The sequence below is a fragment of the Pseudochaenichthys georgianus genome, chromosome 22 (genome assembly GCF_902827115.2).
Source record: "Pseudochaenichthys georgianus chromosome 22, fPseGeo1.2, whole genome shotgun sequence".
NCBI lineage: Eukaryota > Metazoa > Chordata > Actinopteri > Perciformes > Channichthyidae > Pseudochaenichthys > Pseudochaenichthys georgianus.
In genome coordinates, this window is record NC_047524.1 from 1,120,878 (window position 1) to 1,135,825 (window position 14,948).

At 41.6% G+C, this 14,948-nt stretch overlaps 1 protein-coding gene across 1 annotated transcript in view; it reads right to left on the bottom strand.

The window, feature by feature from the left end:
• Positions 1-14,000, bottom strand: part of pcnx1 (pecanex 1) — a 52,071-nt gene extending 38,071 nt beyond the window's left edge. The window contains exons 1-3 of the mRNA XM_071201661.1: positions 13,449-14,000; positions 8,901-9,115; positions 596-701 (exon numbers count right to left, since the gene is read on the bottom strand). Coding sequence (XP_071057762.1) covers positions 596-701; positions 8,901-9,115; positions 13,449-13,601 — 474 coding nt within the window. The 5' untranslated portion in view covers positions 13,602-14,000. The remainder of the gene's footprint in view (positions 1-595; positions 702-8,900; positions 9,116-13,448) is intronic.
• Between the last annotated feature and the right edge of the window lie 948 nt (positions 14,001-14,948).

The following is a 14,948-nucleotide window of genomic DNA, read 5'->3' on the forward strand; positions in this document are numbered from 1 at the left end:
AAATGTGAACAAAAAGATGAGTCAAGCCAGGAATCTGACACGGCGTGTGATCATTACAACATATTTAAAGAGTGTGTGTAGTTCAAACAGCCGCTCCTCCTCACTGTCGTCACTGAGGAGAGTTGTGGCCCCTCTCTCTGCTCAGCAGCTGAGCATGTGGGGGGGGGGATCAGCGGCTCGAGGACAAACGGTCCAGAGAGGAGGAGCAGCACCCGCGGGATCCAGAGGTTAAAAACATCTCCGAATAAAACGGCTTCATAGCTTTGAATATTCACGGAGGTATCACACACACACACGCGCACACACACACACACGCACACGCACACACACACACACACACGTAGCCATACTTTGTTTGTTGAACACATGGATCATTCTACCCACAAACCAAATATAAAGCAATCTGCTAAATAAAAAATATATCACCTACGGCTTTGAGACTTTAAAGTTGCAATGATGGGAGAAAAAAAAAAAGTATATTCCTAAAATCCTACCTTCCACGTCTTGTTTTTATTGTTCAAGAAATTTTAATAACAATTATCTTTTTGGATGAATGATAATCACGCGGTATGGGCAGTGTGCAGCAGACTGTTACCTGCTGGTTGGAATCCAGCCCGATGTAGGAGTTCCTGGAGCTGCAGTCCACGGGAGGGGTCTCCTGCCTGATGAAGTCTGACATCTCAATGCCCCCGCCAGGGTCCCTGCACACACACACACACACACACACACACACACACACACACACACACACACACACACACACACACACACACACACACACACACACACACACACACACACACACACACACACACACACACACACACACACACACACACACACACACACACACACACCACACACACACACACACACACACACACACACACACACACACACCACACACACACACACACACACACACACACACACACACACACACACACACACACACACACACACACACACACACACACACACACACACACACACACACACACACACACACACACACACACAGACTTGAGTTAGCAGAAGGCACAATACACACCCCCTCTTAAATCTGAATGCATGGTACAGCCATTTAATATGTTGAGATGATTTAGCTGTTTAAAGCTCCCCTGGTTATTACCCGTCCCCTATGTAGCTCAGGTAACGGTCTGCAGAGTCACAAACCCTCAACGTACACCCTGTAGCGAGTACAACTCTAACACAGAAAAGACGTGTCTGTGCCGCCCCGTTGAGATTTTTCTCTTTTTTTTTTTTGTTCTTCCGGGGAAGTTTCACGTCACTACGTCCAAATGGACCAATCCACACACACACTCAGGCTGAGCTCCGCGGAGCACCGGACCCCTCAGACCCCACGCAGCAACCAGGAAATGACACCAGTAATCCAGCTCACACTGTCCGCTCCTCGAGCCTCAAAGGGCGGAGCAGCGAGCCCCGCAACGTCCCTCCAACACGGCACCCAGACCCCACGCAGCATTCTCATCTGTTTGTCCTTACTGGTGTCATTTCCTGGTTGCTAACAAACGCCATTGTAAAACATAATCACTGATGTTCAGCTGTAAAGGTGGTGGACTCATCAGAACAGAGTGGGCGAGCTGACCAATCAGTGGGCTCACAGGGAGGGGGGGGGGGGGCAGGAGCTCCAACAAGCCGTGTAGGACAGAGAGTGAATACACAGACTATACAGAGACGCTGTGAGAAACCGATGTGAGTTTGGAACATTGAACAATGTAAATCTATTCTAGTCGACCTCAACAATGGAATTATGATCAGTAGAAATGGCCGTGACATGGGACCTTTAATGTCTTTAATGTAAGGTAAAGTAATAAATAGGGATGTCCCGATCACCTTTTTTTGCTCCCGATCCGATTCCGATCATTTGATTTTGACAATCTGCCGATACCGATTTTTCCCGATCCGATCTTTATGCAATGCATTAAGAGAAGACAAAGGTAACAGATAACGGCTGGATATCTTGGCTGTTATTGTGTTGGCCTTTTCTCTGTTCTGGGGCAGTTTCTCTTTCCTTTAAAAGTCTCTGAAAGTGTCGGTTGTTTCAGTGCCGTTACCCGAGTGGCCGCTGTGTACTCGTCGTGTTGTTGTTGGTGTTTGTTTCTCAGGTGGCGTGTTAGATTGGTCGTGTTGAACGTAGCTCTGTTCTTTCCACCACGCGGAACCTCTGCCTTGCAAACATTGCATCTGGCTGTTACACTGCCTTCGCTTTCAATTTTATAATACTTCCAAACTCCTGACATTTTCTCCGTCCCGAGTCACCAGCTGAACGTAGCCTCTCGTTAGCTTACTGCTACTATTAGACACTGCGCCCACTCTGTTGCCAGATTTGAGAGAAATAAGCAACCAGGTCTGAACAAGCCCAAAGAAAGCAACACATACATGATGTTGTGTAATTTTAAACCAAAACTAAAGCCTCAGGATGACTTTAAGACATGAACATGGTCATTTTTGTTTTGTAACATTAAATTAAAAAAATTTAAAAAAAAAAAAATCCCGATCCCCGATTTTTTTCTCCCGATTCCGATCTTTTGAAAATCACGTGATCGGCTCCGATCCCCGATCACGTGATCGGATCGGGACATCTCTAGTAATAAATAAGGCATATTTTAGACAAAAGGCCAATCAGTTGGTTTACAATCAGCATTAACGCACAAAACAAATGAAAGAAAACAACGACAGTTCATAAAAGAGGAAGAAGCCAGTAAAAAGAGGATCTGTATCCTCGTATATAAAACGGTTTTTAGGCAGGAATATCTCTGCAGCTCCACAGTACTTTATTCAAAGTAATATAAACTAGTGGTGCACGATAATTATCGGGCCGATATTAGGAATTATGACGTCATCCCGATAAAAGTATTAATAGCCCCGATAATATACAATATATTTTTTGGGTAAAAAAAAGAAAAGATCCTGCGGTGTGGGTGGATTGGGATGAGGGGCGCTTGTTTTTCACTCGGCTCCTCCCGTTTAGCCAGTACTGTGGTATTAGTGGTTTAGGAAGAGGGGAGTTCTTCACAAATCCAGCGCTCCCTAACTCACGCCTGGCTGTGACGTAAATGGTGTGCGGCCGTGAAGCCAGGACAGTAAACCAACATGTCGTCGGTAGTATGGGACTATTTCAAAGTTTCAGAGTTAGATAGTTCGCTTGCTATTTGTAACAAAGCAAGGCAGAAGTTCCACGAGGAGGGAAGAAGGCAACGAGCTATAATACTTCCAACCTGATTAGTCACCTGAAACATCGCCATGGCTACGATGGTGTGTTAAAAGCGTACGAAGACGCCTGCGCTGCTAAACTAGCGGCGAATCCAAAGCCAGCTGCAAAGGCACCGGGGCTTTTACCTATCGACGAGGCTTTTGAAAAAGCCTAACCCTAATCCTTGCCAGAGACGACCCCCAGGGTTAGCTTTGTTCATAGTAGTAATGCTCATGTCATTTGCTCACTACTAGTCTTTTTTGTACCACCTGTGTGCAAAAACTACAGGTACATTTAATATATATATATATATATTATATTATTATCGGTTATCGGTATCGGTCTTGAGAAGCAGGAAGTTATCGGTATCGGTTTCAAAAAACCAATATCGTGCATCCCTAATATAAACGCATACTTAGCCTTTAACAAAAATGGTGCTTCCCGTGTCTTTAAATGATTTTGGGAAAAGCAACGATGATCAGAAAAACGTTTTTAGCCTTGATTTGAAAAAACGTCTTCCCTTCGATCCGTACACGTGACTAAAAAGACATCAAAAACAGGACCATATTTCAAATCCTTTAAATGCTTCTGGGAATCCAGTGAAGGCCCAAAAACAGATTTCCTGCGCTCTATTTTTAGCCTGGACGTGCTTGTTTAACCAGCCGGTATGTCGAAAGCAAAAACGTTGCCAAGGATTGTCTATAAACCATTTCCATATGCCAAGAAGACGTTTCACAACGGGTCAAACCACAACACAAACACTCCCAATAACAAACTGCATCACTGGAAAAAGAGCAGTGTGAGGGGGAAAGAGTCAAAAACACCTCCATCAGCCTCGCTGGGCTCAGTGTAAACAGCTGGAATGCAGATCCAGATGTGCGGCGCGGCTGCAGAGCACGCTCTCTCAGGATATCACTCCCTCAGGAATGTGAGTCAGAGTCATGGGCAGAGAAACCCTGAGAAACCTCTCTGGCTTGTGTTGGTCTGAAGGAGGGCTTCACCTCTTCATCAGAACATGTGATGCACTTTGTGATGGGACAGTAGATATAGTTTAATGGGGACGAATAGTAATAGTTCATAATCACTGTTATGTTGGTCCTAATTGAGATGACGGTAATTTAATATGATCACTCACTGACTTTGAAAACATCTTGCATTCATTATCTATCTTTTATTATCCTTTTTATATAATTCAACAGAAATTTAAAAAAGTTAATGTGAAAGTATATTTATTATTTAATAAAATAATGTATACTTTAAAGGGGACCTATCGTGCAAAATGAACTTTGTGATGTCTTTTATACATAAACATGTGTCCCCGGTGTGTCGGGGAACTCATGCAGCGTCAGAAAATAAAACCCTCTCTTTTCCTCCGTACCCAAATCTCTAAAAACGAGGAACAACGGAGCTGATCCAGATGTGCGTCCGATATGACGTAACATCTGAAATGTGGACCCACGGCTAGTGCTGCGTACCTGGACTCACATTCAGGTTCAGGTCCGGACTTATAAGTCCGGACCTGAACCCAACTCAAATTCAAACTCGTCAGGTTTATTGTGCTCCCTTCCAACTTGTGTCAAAGTACAAATGTAAAAAAAACACTTTTTGCCACTTAGTCTACAAATGACTTATGACAGCAACTACAGTGAACTACTACAAAGTTCAAACATTTATTTCATTTACCAAACTAAAGTAACCAAACTGTCCCTGAGCTGACTGAGCCTAAATCCCTAAAGCTTTGCTGAAAGGTAGAGTGTAGAGTAGACTATACGCATTACACTGTTACACACCTACTATACAGTATACACTGTAGTGACTGTAAAGTCAGAGTGTACTGTACTGTCTGTACACCATATCTTTTCTACAACTCTACATGTGTACATTATACAGTATACTACACACATAGTGATGTACATACATACTGTTAGAAATAAAAATCAATGTTGATATGGCGTAATTTGAATTAAATACACTATTTAATTTAAATCAGTTTTATTCTGAAAAAAACGGAAGTTCACACTAATACTTTTATTCTGAAAATTATTCACTTCCGGTTAGCATTAGCATGTGGCGAAATGCTACGTTTTATTTTTGCACAGCGGAACGTTTCTCACTGGATGAGTTTCAGGCGTACCGATTATACTGGAGCACCAACTAACGTTCATGACTTCAGCATGGGACTTCAAACAACAACAAACCACGGGGAACAATAGTCAAACATGAACGAACAAGCTGATGAGACCGCTTTGGTCGGCCCCGTGGATGGGACATTTTGTTTTAAAAAACGGACGGATGGAAGCGTCGACAAGAGCACGGTTGTGTGCAAATTATGCAAAAAAGAATTTGCATATCACCGCAGCACATCAAGCCTAAAGTATCACCTACATGCAAAGCATGTAGCAGCTAGCGTGGACGTTAGCCCGACTCCGAGTGCAAGGAACCACACCCTGACCCAACCCACACTCAACCAGATGACTGGTTTCAGGGCCAGGATAAGTAAGTCCACGTCTAAGAAAATAACCAACTCCCTGGCTCACTGGATGGGCTCGACATTAAGGACTGCCCGATGGCCCGGGGCCATCTAGTATTTAGCTCGGGCAATGAAGCCTCACCTGCTGGTTGCCCGATCGGGCAATCTATTATGCCAGTATCATGCAGCTCGCGGATCTAGTAATGAGTGACCCGACAGTAAAACTAAACATATCTATAACTAGTTTAGGTAGTTTGAGAGGTAATTAAAATAGCTACGTGTGATATTCTAACCTGAAGTGTGTGTTTTGTTCCGCTCACCGCTGCATGTGATTATGCAGAGCTGCGTGTCGAGTCTCGACTCGTCAGCAGCAGCTGATCTCTCTCTCTCTCTCTCCCGTCAGATTAGACTTCACTCGCGTTTATGTCCATATCGATCAGATCTAGCTAATGATATGACTACCTGCTTATTAAAAGACAACTACGCAATAAGTGTCGCTATGCAACTGGATGAGGCCACAAAGTATAGCGCAGCATTATGCATTTGTTTACATGCCCACCGGAACCCCGAGGCATTACCAACAGATCAACGCACAATCAACCCATCCAGGACATCTCTTTCTCCACATTACGTGTTAGACATTAGAGTTGACTATTCTTGTCTGTCACATACTTTTCTTGTCTGTCACATAAGTGGCGCAACTGAAGCGGTATTGCTCTAAAGGGAAATTATTTTGACCGAAGATATTTAGATTTGCCGGCTAAGGGAACTCTGACGTGTGCTTCGCGGATGCGCTCGGCTCCTCTCGACTGCTGCTCGGGTCTGCTCGGTCAGCTTCCGGATGAGGAGGCATTCGTTCGACCAACTTACAGTAGTTAACATTACAAACATTTTTAACAGGGGCCATAATAGTGTAAATAATGTTTGTTTTGGCAGTTACAACTGAATGTAATGTTTTCTACTTTTTTACATCTGGGAAGGCATTTGCCTTCATCAGATGGAAAGTGTTTTGACTAGGGATCGACCGATATGGCTTTTTCAAGGCCGATACAGATACCGATTATTAGTAATCAAGGAGACCGATAACCGATATTTGGAACCGATATACATTTGCAGTAAAAAAAAAAAATCTTGGTGTCAAAATGTAGAATAACACAAACTCCAACACAACTCAACACAACTTCTTTGAAATGCATTTAAGCATATATTATGTTTAATTAACTTTTAAACATCTTACAACTGGTTTCCTCTCTGTGCCCTTTTCTTTAGTGCAGCCATCTGCAACTGCAAAACACTAGTGCTAGCTCATGTTTTGCAAACTATTAAAAGTGAGGCTATTACAGTAGACCTAACGTTAGACTAGTAGCCTCACTTCTAATATTTTGCTAAACATTCGCTAGATACATGTTGGCTAGCTAATGAGCTTCACATATCAACCTGAAAAACTGCGAAGCGAGGCTCCACTCGCAGCCCCCCCCCCACCACAGTTACTCCGCTGCGAGACGCTGCACGCACCCTGTGTAACTGGGAAACTGATAGAATTGGATCATAAGATCGTGGTGTTTTTGCATCTTCAGCATAGGGGATTGGGATGTTTATTGAACTTCGGTTTAACACATGTATGGCTCTGCCGCTCAGCGCTGCTGCTTGCTTCAGTCTGTGTCTGCGTTCTTTCGCACCTGCCTGTAATCTGAGAAGGTCCCGCCTCTCTGGCTGGCTCCCGCCCGGAAATCTTCAGTAATAGCCTATCAGATAGCACTGTGGGCGGGACATTGCTCGTGTATACAGAGTGGTGACTGCAGCCAGAGAAACGGCCGCATCAGAGGCAAAGTTGTATCGGCAATTTGATAAAAAAAAAAGGCCGATACCGATAATCGGTCAAATGCGGAATATCGGCCCCTAGTTTTGACCAACAACTTAAGTATTTCTTATAGCTATGCAGGGCATGCAAGCGAGCAAACACAAACAAGAACAAACAAACAAGTGAAATGAAGAATAAAATTGAAATTGTACAATATAATATTGTGGTGGTTCATCTTATAATTCAGTCTAGAGAATGCACCAGACAGCATCTAAGACCTGCAAAAATCTAAATTTTCTAGGGGGACGGAGGCCCCCCAAACCCTTCGTGCCATTTCGTCCGCGTGCATTTTTCAGGGCAATCTCTATTGGGCTCAGGGCCATCTGTAAATTAGCTTAGATGGCCCACAGGGCCATCTCCCAAAATCCTTAATGTCATGCACTTGGACTGTAGACCACATGGAGTAAAATCCATGTGAAAATTGCTTCTCACTGTTCTCAGGTCAAATATGTATATTTGATTAAAAATGCGATTAATTTCGATTAATTAACTACAAAGCCTCTAATTAATTAGATTAATTTTTTTAATCGAGTCCCGGCTCTAATAAATATATAAAATAACAAATACAAATAAATGATACCACAATAAATTGGATGAAATATGTTGTACTGCTGTAAAAACTCTTTAAAATATCTTAAACTATTTGGTAAACTACATTCAATGAGAGGATTTAACCACAAGACTGAATCTAGCACAACAATCAATTTAACTGATCATCATAATCGCTTGATGTCAAAATGAAGATTGAAGATAAAATGAATCACCCAGCCCGCTCGATTTAAATGACTTCATCAACTTGTGCAATTCATTGTACGCTGTTATTCTCCATCCAAGCTTAACATAACCATCATACTAACGATGTTACTAACACCCTAATCAAAGCAGAATCAGCACTTATTTAACTGTCAATATTCTTGACTTTATTAAGCAATGATCTTGTGATGCGTTAGCAGCAGCCATTATGGAGGCAAATGAGGTCATGTTACAAGGAAATAACTGATCAGTTTCCAAGACAATTATCCCAGGGCTGAGAAACACCGTTTCCAGTGATATATGTATCTGGTGCAGCCAGGCTCCGTCTCCTTGATCTGAAGCCTTTAAAGCGATGTATTGATTCTCCTTGTAGCAACCTGTCCTCTCACCACCCGGGAGCCTGACCTTTGACCTGTGCGCTGATAAGAACCTCAGATCGCCTCTAAATGACTCCTTCTCCACCACCACGCGACTCTTCCCCATCATTGATCAGGAAGCGTGACGCGACGACGCTCAACCACACCACTTCCTCCGAGTCCCCCCTGACCCACATCCCGCCCCCACACATCTCCTCCTCCGTGAGTAAGACGTGGACTCACCCCGGGCCATTGCTGTCCTCTCGGCGGGTGACTCCCCCGTCGTTGGCCCCCTCCGTGCCTCCTCTGCTGCCCTGGGTTTCCTTGGCCTGGTGCTCCACCACCTCCCCCTCGTCCAGGGCATGGTGGAGGCGGAAGTTCACCGTCTTCAGCAGCAGGAACATGGCGGCGATGACTCCGCAGTAGATGCCCACGATCGCCATGGTTGGTTTCAGGGCCTGGCATTCAGAAAAGAAGCAGGAGTGAGTTTAGAGTGTCTGATATTGCAGAAGGAGCTGGACTGTACTTTGTCTGTTGTTTCATCGAATTTTGCACACTTTTTATGGTATTTTAACTTTTTAGGAATTGAAATGTTCTTGGATAATATTTCTGTTTCTTCTCATAGTATGTTTCTCTAATAGTATTTTATTTTTCTCTAGATTTATGTTTCTCTTACATATTCTCCATCATGCTAATGTCTTTTTCTTCCAATTGTTATTTTTGTTTCTTCGCCATATTTTTTAAAGTAATTTGTTTCTATGAGTATTGTGTTTAAAAAAAACGCCTTTTGAAGAAGCCCCTCAGACGTTCATTAAATGACATTTTGTCCCAAAAAAAACAAGACAGCAGGTAGTCAGTTTAATATCAATCGATCAATCAACATGTTGGTGCTGCTGCATCTGTTTACACGTATTAAAGCAGCAGCAGCTCTCTAACCTGTGGCTCCATATGAACCGCAGAGCTGAGTATTCCACTCCAGGAATAGATGGGAAACCACAGGCCGTTTCAACCATCAGCTTCTCAATATAGAGGTTAGCATGCTTATAGCAGAGCATTTCCTGACACGGGGGACGGGAGGCATTTTAGAAAGATTCACTGACACGACCTGTAGTCATGAAATATTTGACCAACACAAAAATAAAAACGTACAAGTGGACTAATATCATTTATAAATAGGTGTCGGGTCTTGACACAGTTAGAGGGTGAGCTAACACCAGGGGTCACGGGTAGAGATGTCCCGATCCGATCACGTGACCGGGGAACGGAGCCGATCACGTTATTTTCAAAAGATCGGAATCGGGAGAAGAAAATTGGGGATCGGGATTTTTTTTTTTTTTTTATCAAATATTTTTATTATTTTATTTAATGTTACAAAACAAAAATGACCATGTTCACGTCTTAAAGTCATCCTGAGGACTTAGTTTTGGTTTAAAATTACACAACATCATGTATGTGTTGCTTCTGTTGGGCTTGTTTTCAGACCTGGTTGCTTATTCCTCTGAAATCTGGCAACAGAGTGGGCGCAGTGTCTAATAGTAGCAGTACGCTAACGAGAGGCTACGTTCAGCTGGTGACTCGGGAGTCGGGACAGAGAAAATGTCAGGAGTTTGGAAGTATTATAAAATTGAAAGCGAAGGCAGTGTAACAGCCAGATGCAATGATTGCAAGACGGAGGTTCTGCGTGGTGGAAAGAACAGAGCTACGTTCAACACGACCAATCTAACACGCCACCTGAGAAACAAACAACAACACGACGAGTACACAGCGGCCACTCAGGGAACGGCACTGAAGCAACCGACACTTTCAGAGACTTTTAAAATGAAAGAGAAACGGCCCCAGAACAGTGAAACGACCAAAAACATAACAGCCAAGATAGCTGAATTCATCGCGTTGGATGACCAGCCGTTATCTGTTACCTTTTTTTTCTCTTAATGCATTGCATAAAGATCGGATCGGGAAAAATCGGTATCGGCAGATTGTCAAAATCAAATGATCGGAATCGGATCGGGAGCAAAACGGATCGGGACATCCCTGGTCACGGGTAACATTTATTAAAGTACTGTACTAAAATTAAATTATAAAAGACTTGTACTTGAGTAATGATATACTTTATACTTCTACTCAACTACATTTAAAAAGGGAAATTATTAACTTTACTCCACTACATTTATTTTAAGGCTTTAGTTACTTTTCAAATCAAGATTGTCTATTTTAAAACAATCTTTTAACATAATGTATCTCTGCTGGAATAACTGTTTGAGGGTCAAACATGGTGTATCAGGAATGTGTTGTCTCCAACCGTAAAATGATACTTGATGCAATCACATTAATTATATAATAATTCCATATCAAAAGGACCTGATTTCATATTGTAAAACATCACATAAAGCGGAAATGTTTTCTGCACTGGCTACTTTTACTTTAGATACTCTATGTACATTTTACTGACAATATTCTCTACTATTACTTAGGTGGGACTTTAGATGTAGGACTTATAATGTACTTTCCTATGAATATTTAGGAACGTTAACTTAAGTACAGCATCCGAATACTTCCACCAGCTATTTACTGGGTATCTGCAGGAATCCTGAAGTCAAATGTAAGACCTTTTAAGACCCTTCCCATACATTTTAAGACCTCATCGCCACTTGGAGTTTTAACCGGTTACCTTGGCGACACACTTCACCTCACATTGACTATATACAGTATTGATTGTCCTTCCTCCTTATCTTCCAACCATTTGGATGCAGACTTGCATTTCCCCATAACGATGTTGCTTAACAACCGGCGTAAACGGAACTTTGCGCGCTATCAAGCAGTGAGCGTGCGACGTCCTGTTCAGATGACGTCAGAACCCAACGGGATGCCATCAATAAACTCCACAGAATCTCACTACACACCTACGCCATGACTACATTCAGGCACACTGCAGAATATAACCTCTTTGGACCATTCATATACTTATCGAAAACAAGCTACAAAATGTAATACCTTGGCCCTGGGAAATGCCGTTTAATACTTATTAATAGCCTTCATTTTCGCTAAATTGATCAACTTTTAATACATTTTAAGACCGCGCGGACCCCCTGAATGTGCCAGAGTAAACACAAAGCTTCAGAAAACCAGCAGAGACACATTGACAAAGGGAGTGAGCAAAAAGCCATTAAGTGCGACTTCATGGATAATAAAAATGACAGATTACTGTGACATCTATCAGCTGAGCTCCTGCTCTCACAGCTGGTGAGGCTTCTGAAAGACTGGAGATACCACAAATCACTACTGACAGGAGGACAACAAGGAGATAGAAACGGGGGGGATTACATTCACTGATTACAGCCTGCCACACACACAAGCTAATGAACTGGTACAAATGCTAAGGCTTCCTAACTGCATCACTGTGATAAAACCCACACAACACCTACAGACATTAGGGAAGCCTGCTCAGTGGATATATTTTAAAAGGAAGTTAAAAACATATCTGTTTACTTTAGCATTTCAGGAAGCTAACACCTGCTCTCTGATGCATCTTAAACTGTCCCCTGATGTAGTGTTATTATCATTATTAACATCATCCCATGGCTCCCATTATTTCGAGTTCTAATCACAATATGAATTTGCACTATCCTCCTTTGAATGCACTATTATATTATATTACATTGTAATGTATGCAATATTCTACGTCTTTACTCAGCTTATTAAATGTTGTCTTTAATTGGTAACTGTATTCTATGTGGTATACATTTTCTGTGGTTATTTGTATGTCAATACTCTACTGTGAAACACATTGGACAGCAGTTCTTGTATGAAAGGTGCTATAAAGAAAGCTTGTTATTACACTTTAAAATGGAGCAGGTAATTAATTTAAACACATTTCTGACAAAAAAAGCTTTTGGTTTTATAACACATTTTAGTTTGTTTATGAGGTGTCAGTTCTCTACTGTGAAGCACTGTATAAAAAGGTGCTATACAATAAAAGCGTAATATTATTATGGTCCAACCTGGAGGATGACACACTTTTGACACATTAATCACGTTTTTCAGCATTTCATTTTTGGTTTTATAACATATTTTGAGTGAAGCATTAATATAATGTGTGGTTTTGTCAGTTTAAAGAAACGTTACATTGCCTCTGCTCCAGATAATAGCCAGACTCCGACCGTTGGTACAACCAAACAGACACTGTTCAGTCAACAGTCACAACAAAAACACCAATAAAAGGACGTTTTAAAATGCCAAGAGTGAGAAGCTATTAATTCAAATACATTTTTGACACATGAATAGCGTTTTCAGGGTTTATTTAAAACAAGCTTTTGGTTTTATTCGACATTTTGATTGTAGTGTTAAATTAAAACTGTTGTATTCTATGTGATATACATTTTTTCTGTGACTATTTTATGAGATGTCAATTCTCTACTGTGAAGTGCTGTAAAAAAGCTTATTATTATTAGTGTTAGTATTATGATTATTATTATTATTATGGTCCAATCTATCATGTGGATGGTACACTTTACAAAGGGAGCAGCTAATTAATTTAAACAATGTTTTGACACAGTAATAACGTTTTTCAGCGTTTTATTTAAAAAAGCTTTTGGTTTTATAACACATTTAGAGTATAGTTATAATATTCCGTGTCGTTTTGTCAGTTTAAAGAGACATTGTTCCTGCTCCAGATAATAGCCAGACTCCGACCGTTACAACAATCTAACGGACACTCAACGGTCGCAGCAGAAACAAAACAAATGGAGGTTTTAAAATGAGGTTTAGGGGAGGTCTTAAAGAGGTTTCTCTCACCATGTAGAGGATGAAAGGGAAGCACAGCAGGAACAGCCAGATGTACAGATGTAACGCATTGACGAAGGTGTTTTGATCGGGGTCGTAGTACCATCCTCCGGTGACTGAAGCCCAGACCCCCTGCCTCAGGATCTGCAGAGTCTGAGACCCCATGTTCGGTTATCCCAACCGACGGAACTACCTGGAGGTGACCGGGCTAGTGATCGGTGAACATGGCTGTGTTTTCAGACAGTGGCCTGAGAATCCCCCATGTAGCAGCAGCCATCTTCTCCTAGCTGCCAGCTGGGGCTCTGTTCGGTCCTCCAGCGAGTAGACAGCTATCCCACCACGCCCTGCGAGACGCTTCTTCTTCGTGGTATCCGGGAGTAGAAGAAGAAGAAGAAGAAGAAGAAGAAGAAGCTACGGTCCAAAGCGAAGTCCGCTGGAAGTGCGCCACACGTTGAAGCTGATTTACGGATGGCTATAGTGGCCAAACAGTGGTACTACAATTGCCGTGACCTCAGACTTGTGTGCAAATGAAAATCTGAGAATGTTTCCCCTAAAAATCTGAGAATCCTGACTTTTTCCTCAGAATACCTTTTATTTATTTATTCTGAAATAAAAACATATTTATTTTTCTTCTGAAAATCTCAGAATCTTGACTTTTCCACAGATTTCTGAAAAAAATCTAATTTGTCTAAAATATGAAAATGTGTTTTCTGATAAAAAAAATCTGAACTCTCACTTAAATATATATATATATAAAACATATTTTCTTTTCATTTTCCTGAAAAAAGAAAGAAATGCATGTCTCAGAATCCTGACTTTTCTCAGAATTCTGAAAAATAGCTTATCTTTTGGAAACGTCTGTCCCTCCTGGGAGAGGGATCCCTCCTCTGTTGCTCTCTTTGAGGTGTCTCCCATTTTCCCCTTTAAACTGTGGGTTTTCTCCGGAAGTTTTTCCTTGTACGATGTGAGGGTCTAAGGACAGAGGGTGTCGTATTGTCATACTGATATTCTGTACAAACTGTGAAGTCCACTGAGACAAATGTAACATTTGTGATATTGGGCTATATAAATAAACATTGATTGATTGATTGATGATTGAAATAATAACATATTTATTTTATTCAGATTTTATTTTTCCAGAATCCTGACTTTTTCCCAAAGTATATAGATATTTTTACTATAGAAAATTCTATAGAATTATATATATAAAAAATATATATTGAATGAATCTTTCATGAACATCTCAGAATCCTGACTTTTTTCTCAGAATTCTGATGTATGGATATTTTCAGATTTCCCCCCCCTTAAAATCTCAGAATTCTGACTGCGCAGCACGAACACTTGTTTTGTCCTTATTTCAATCATTAGGCCAGGGTCTGAAAGTTGTTTAATGCGCTAAAACAGTGATATTCTTTCTCTCCCCATTCATCTGACTCAGAGCATAGGGCTTGTTTTATCTGACTGAGCCGAGAGCGGTGGATCGGAGGCGGGGCTTAAGGGAAACTCAACTGC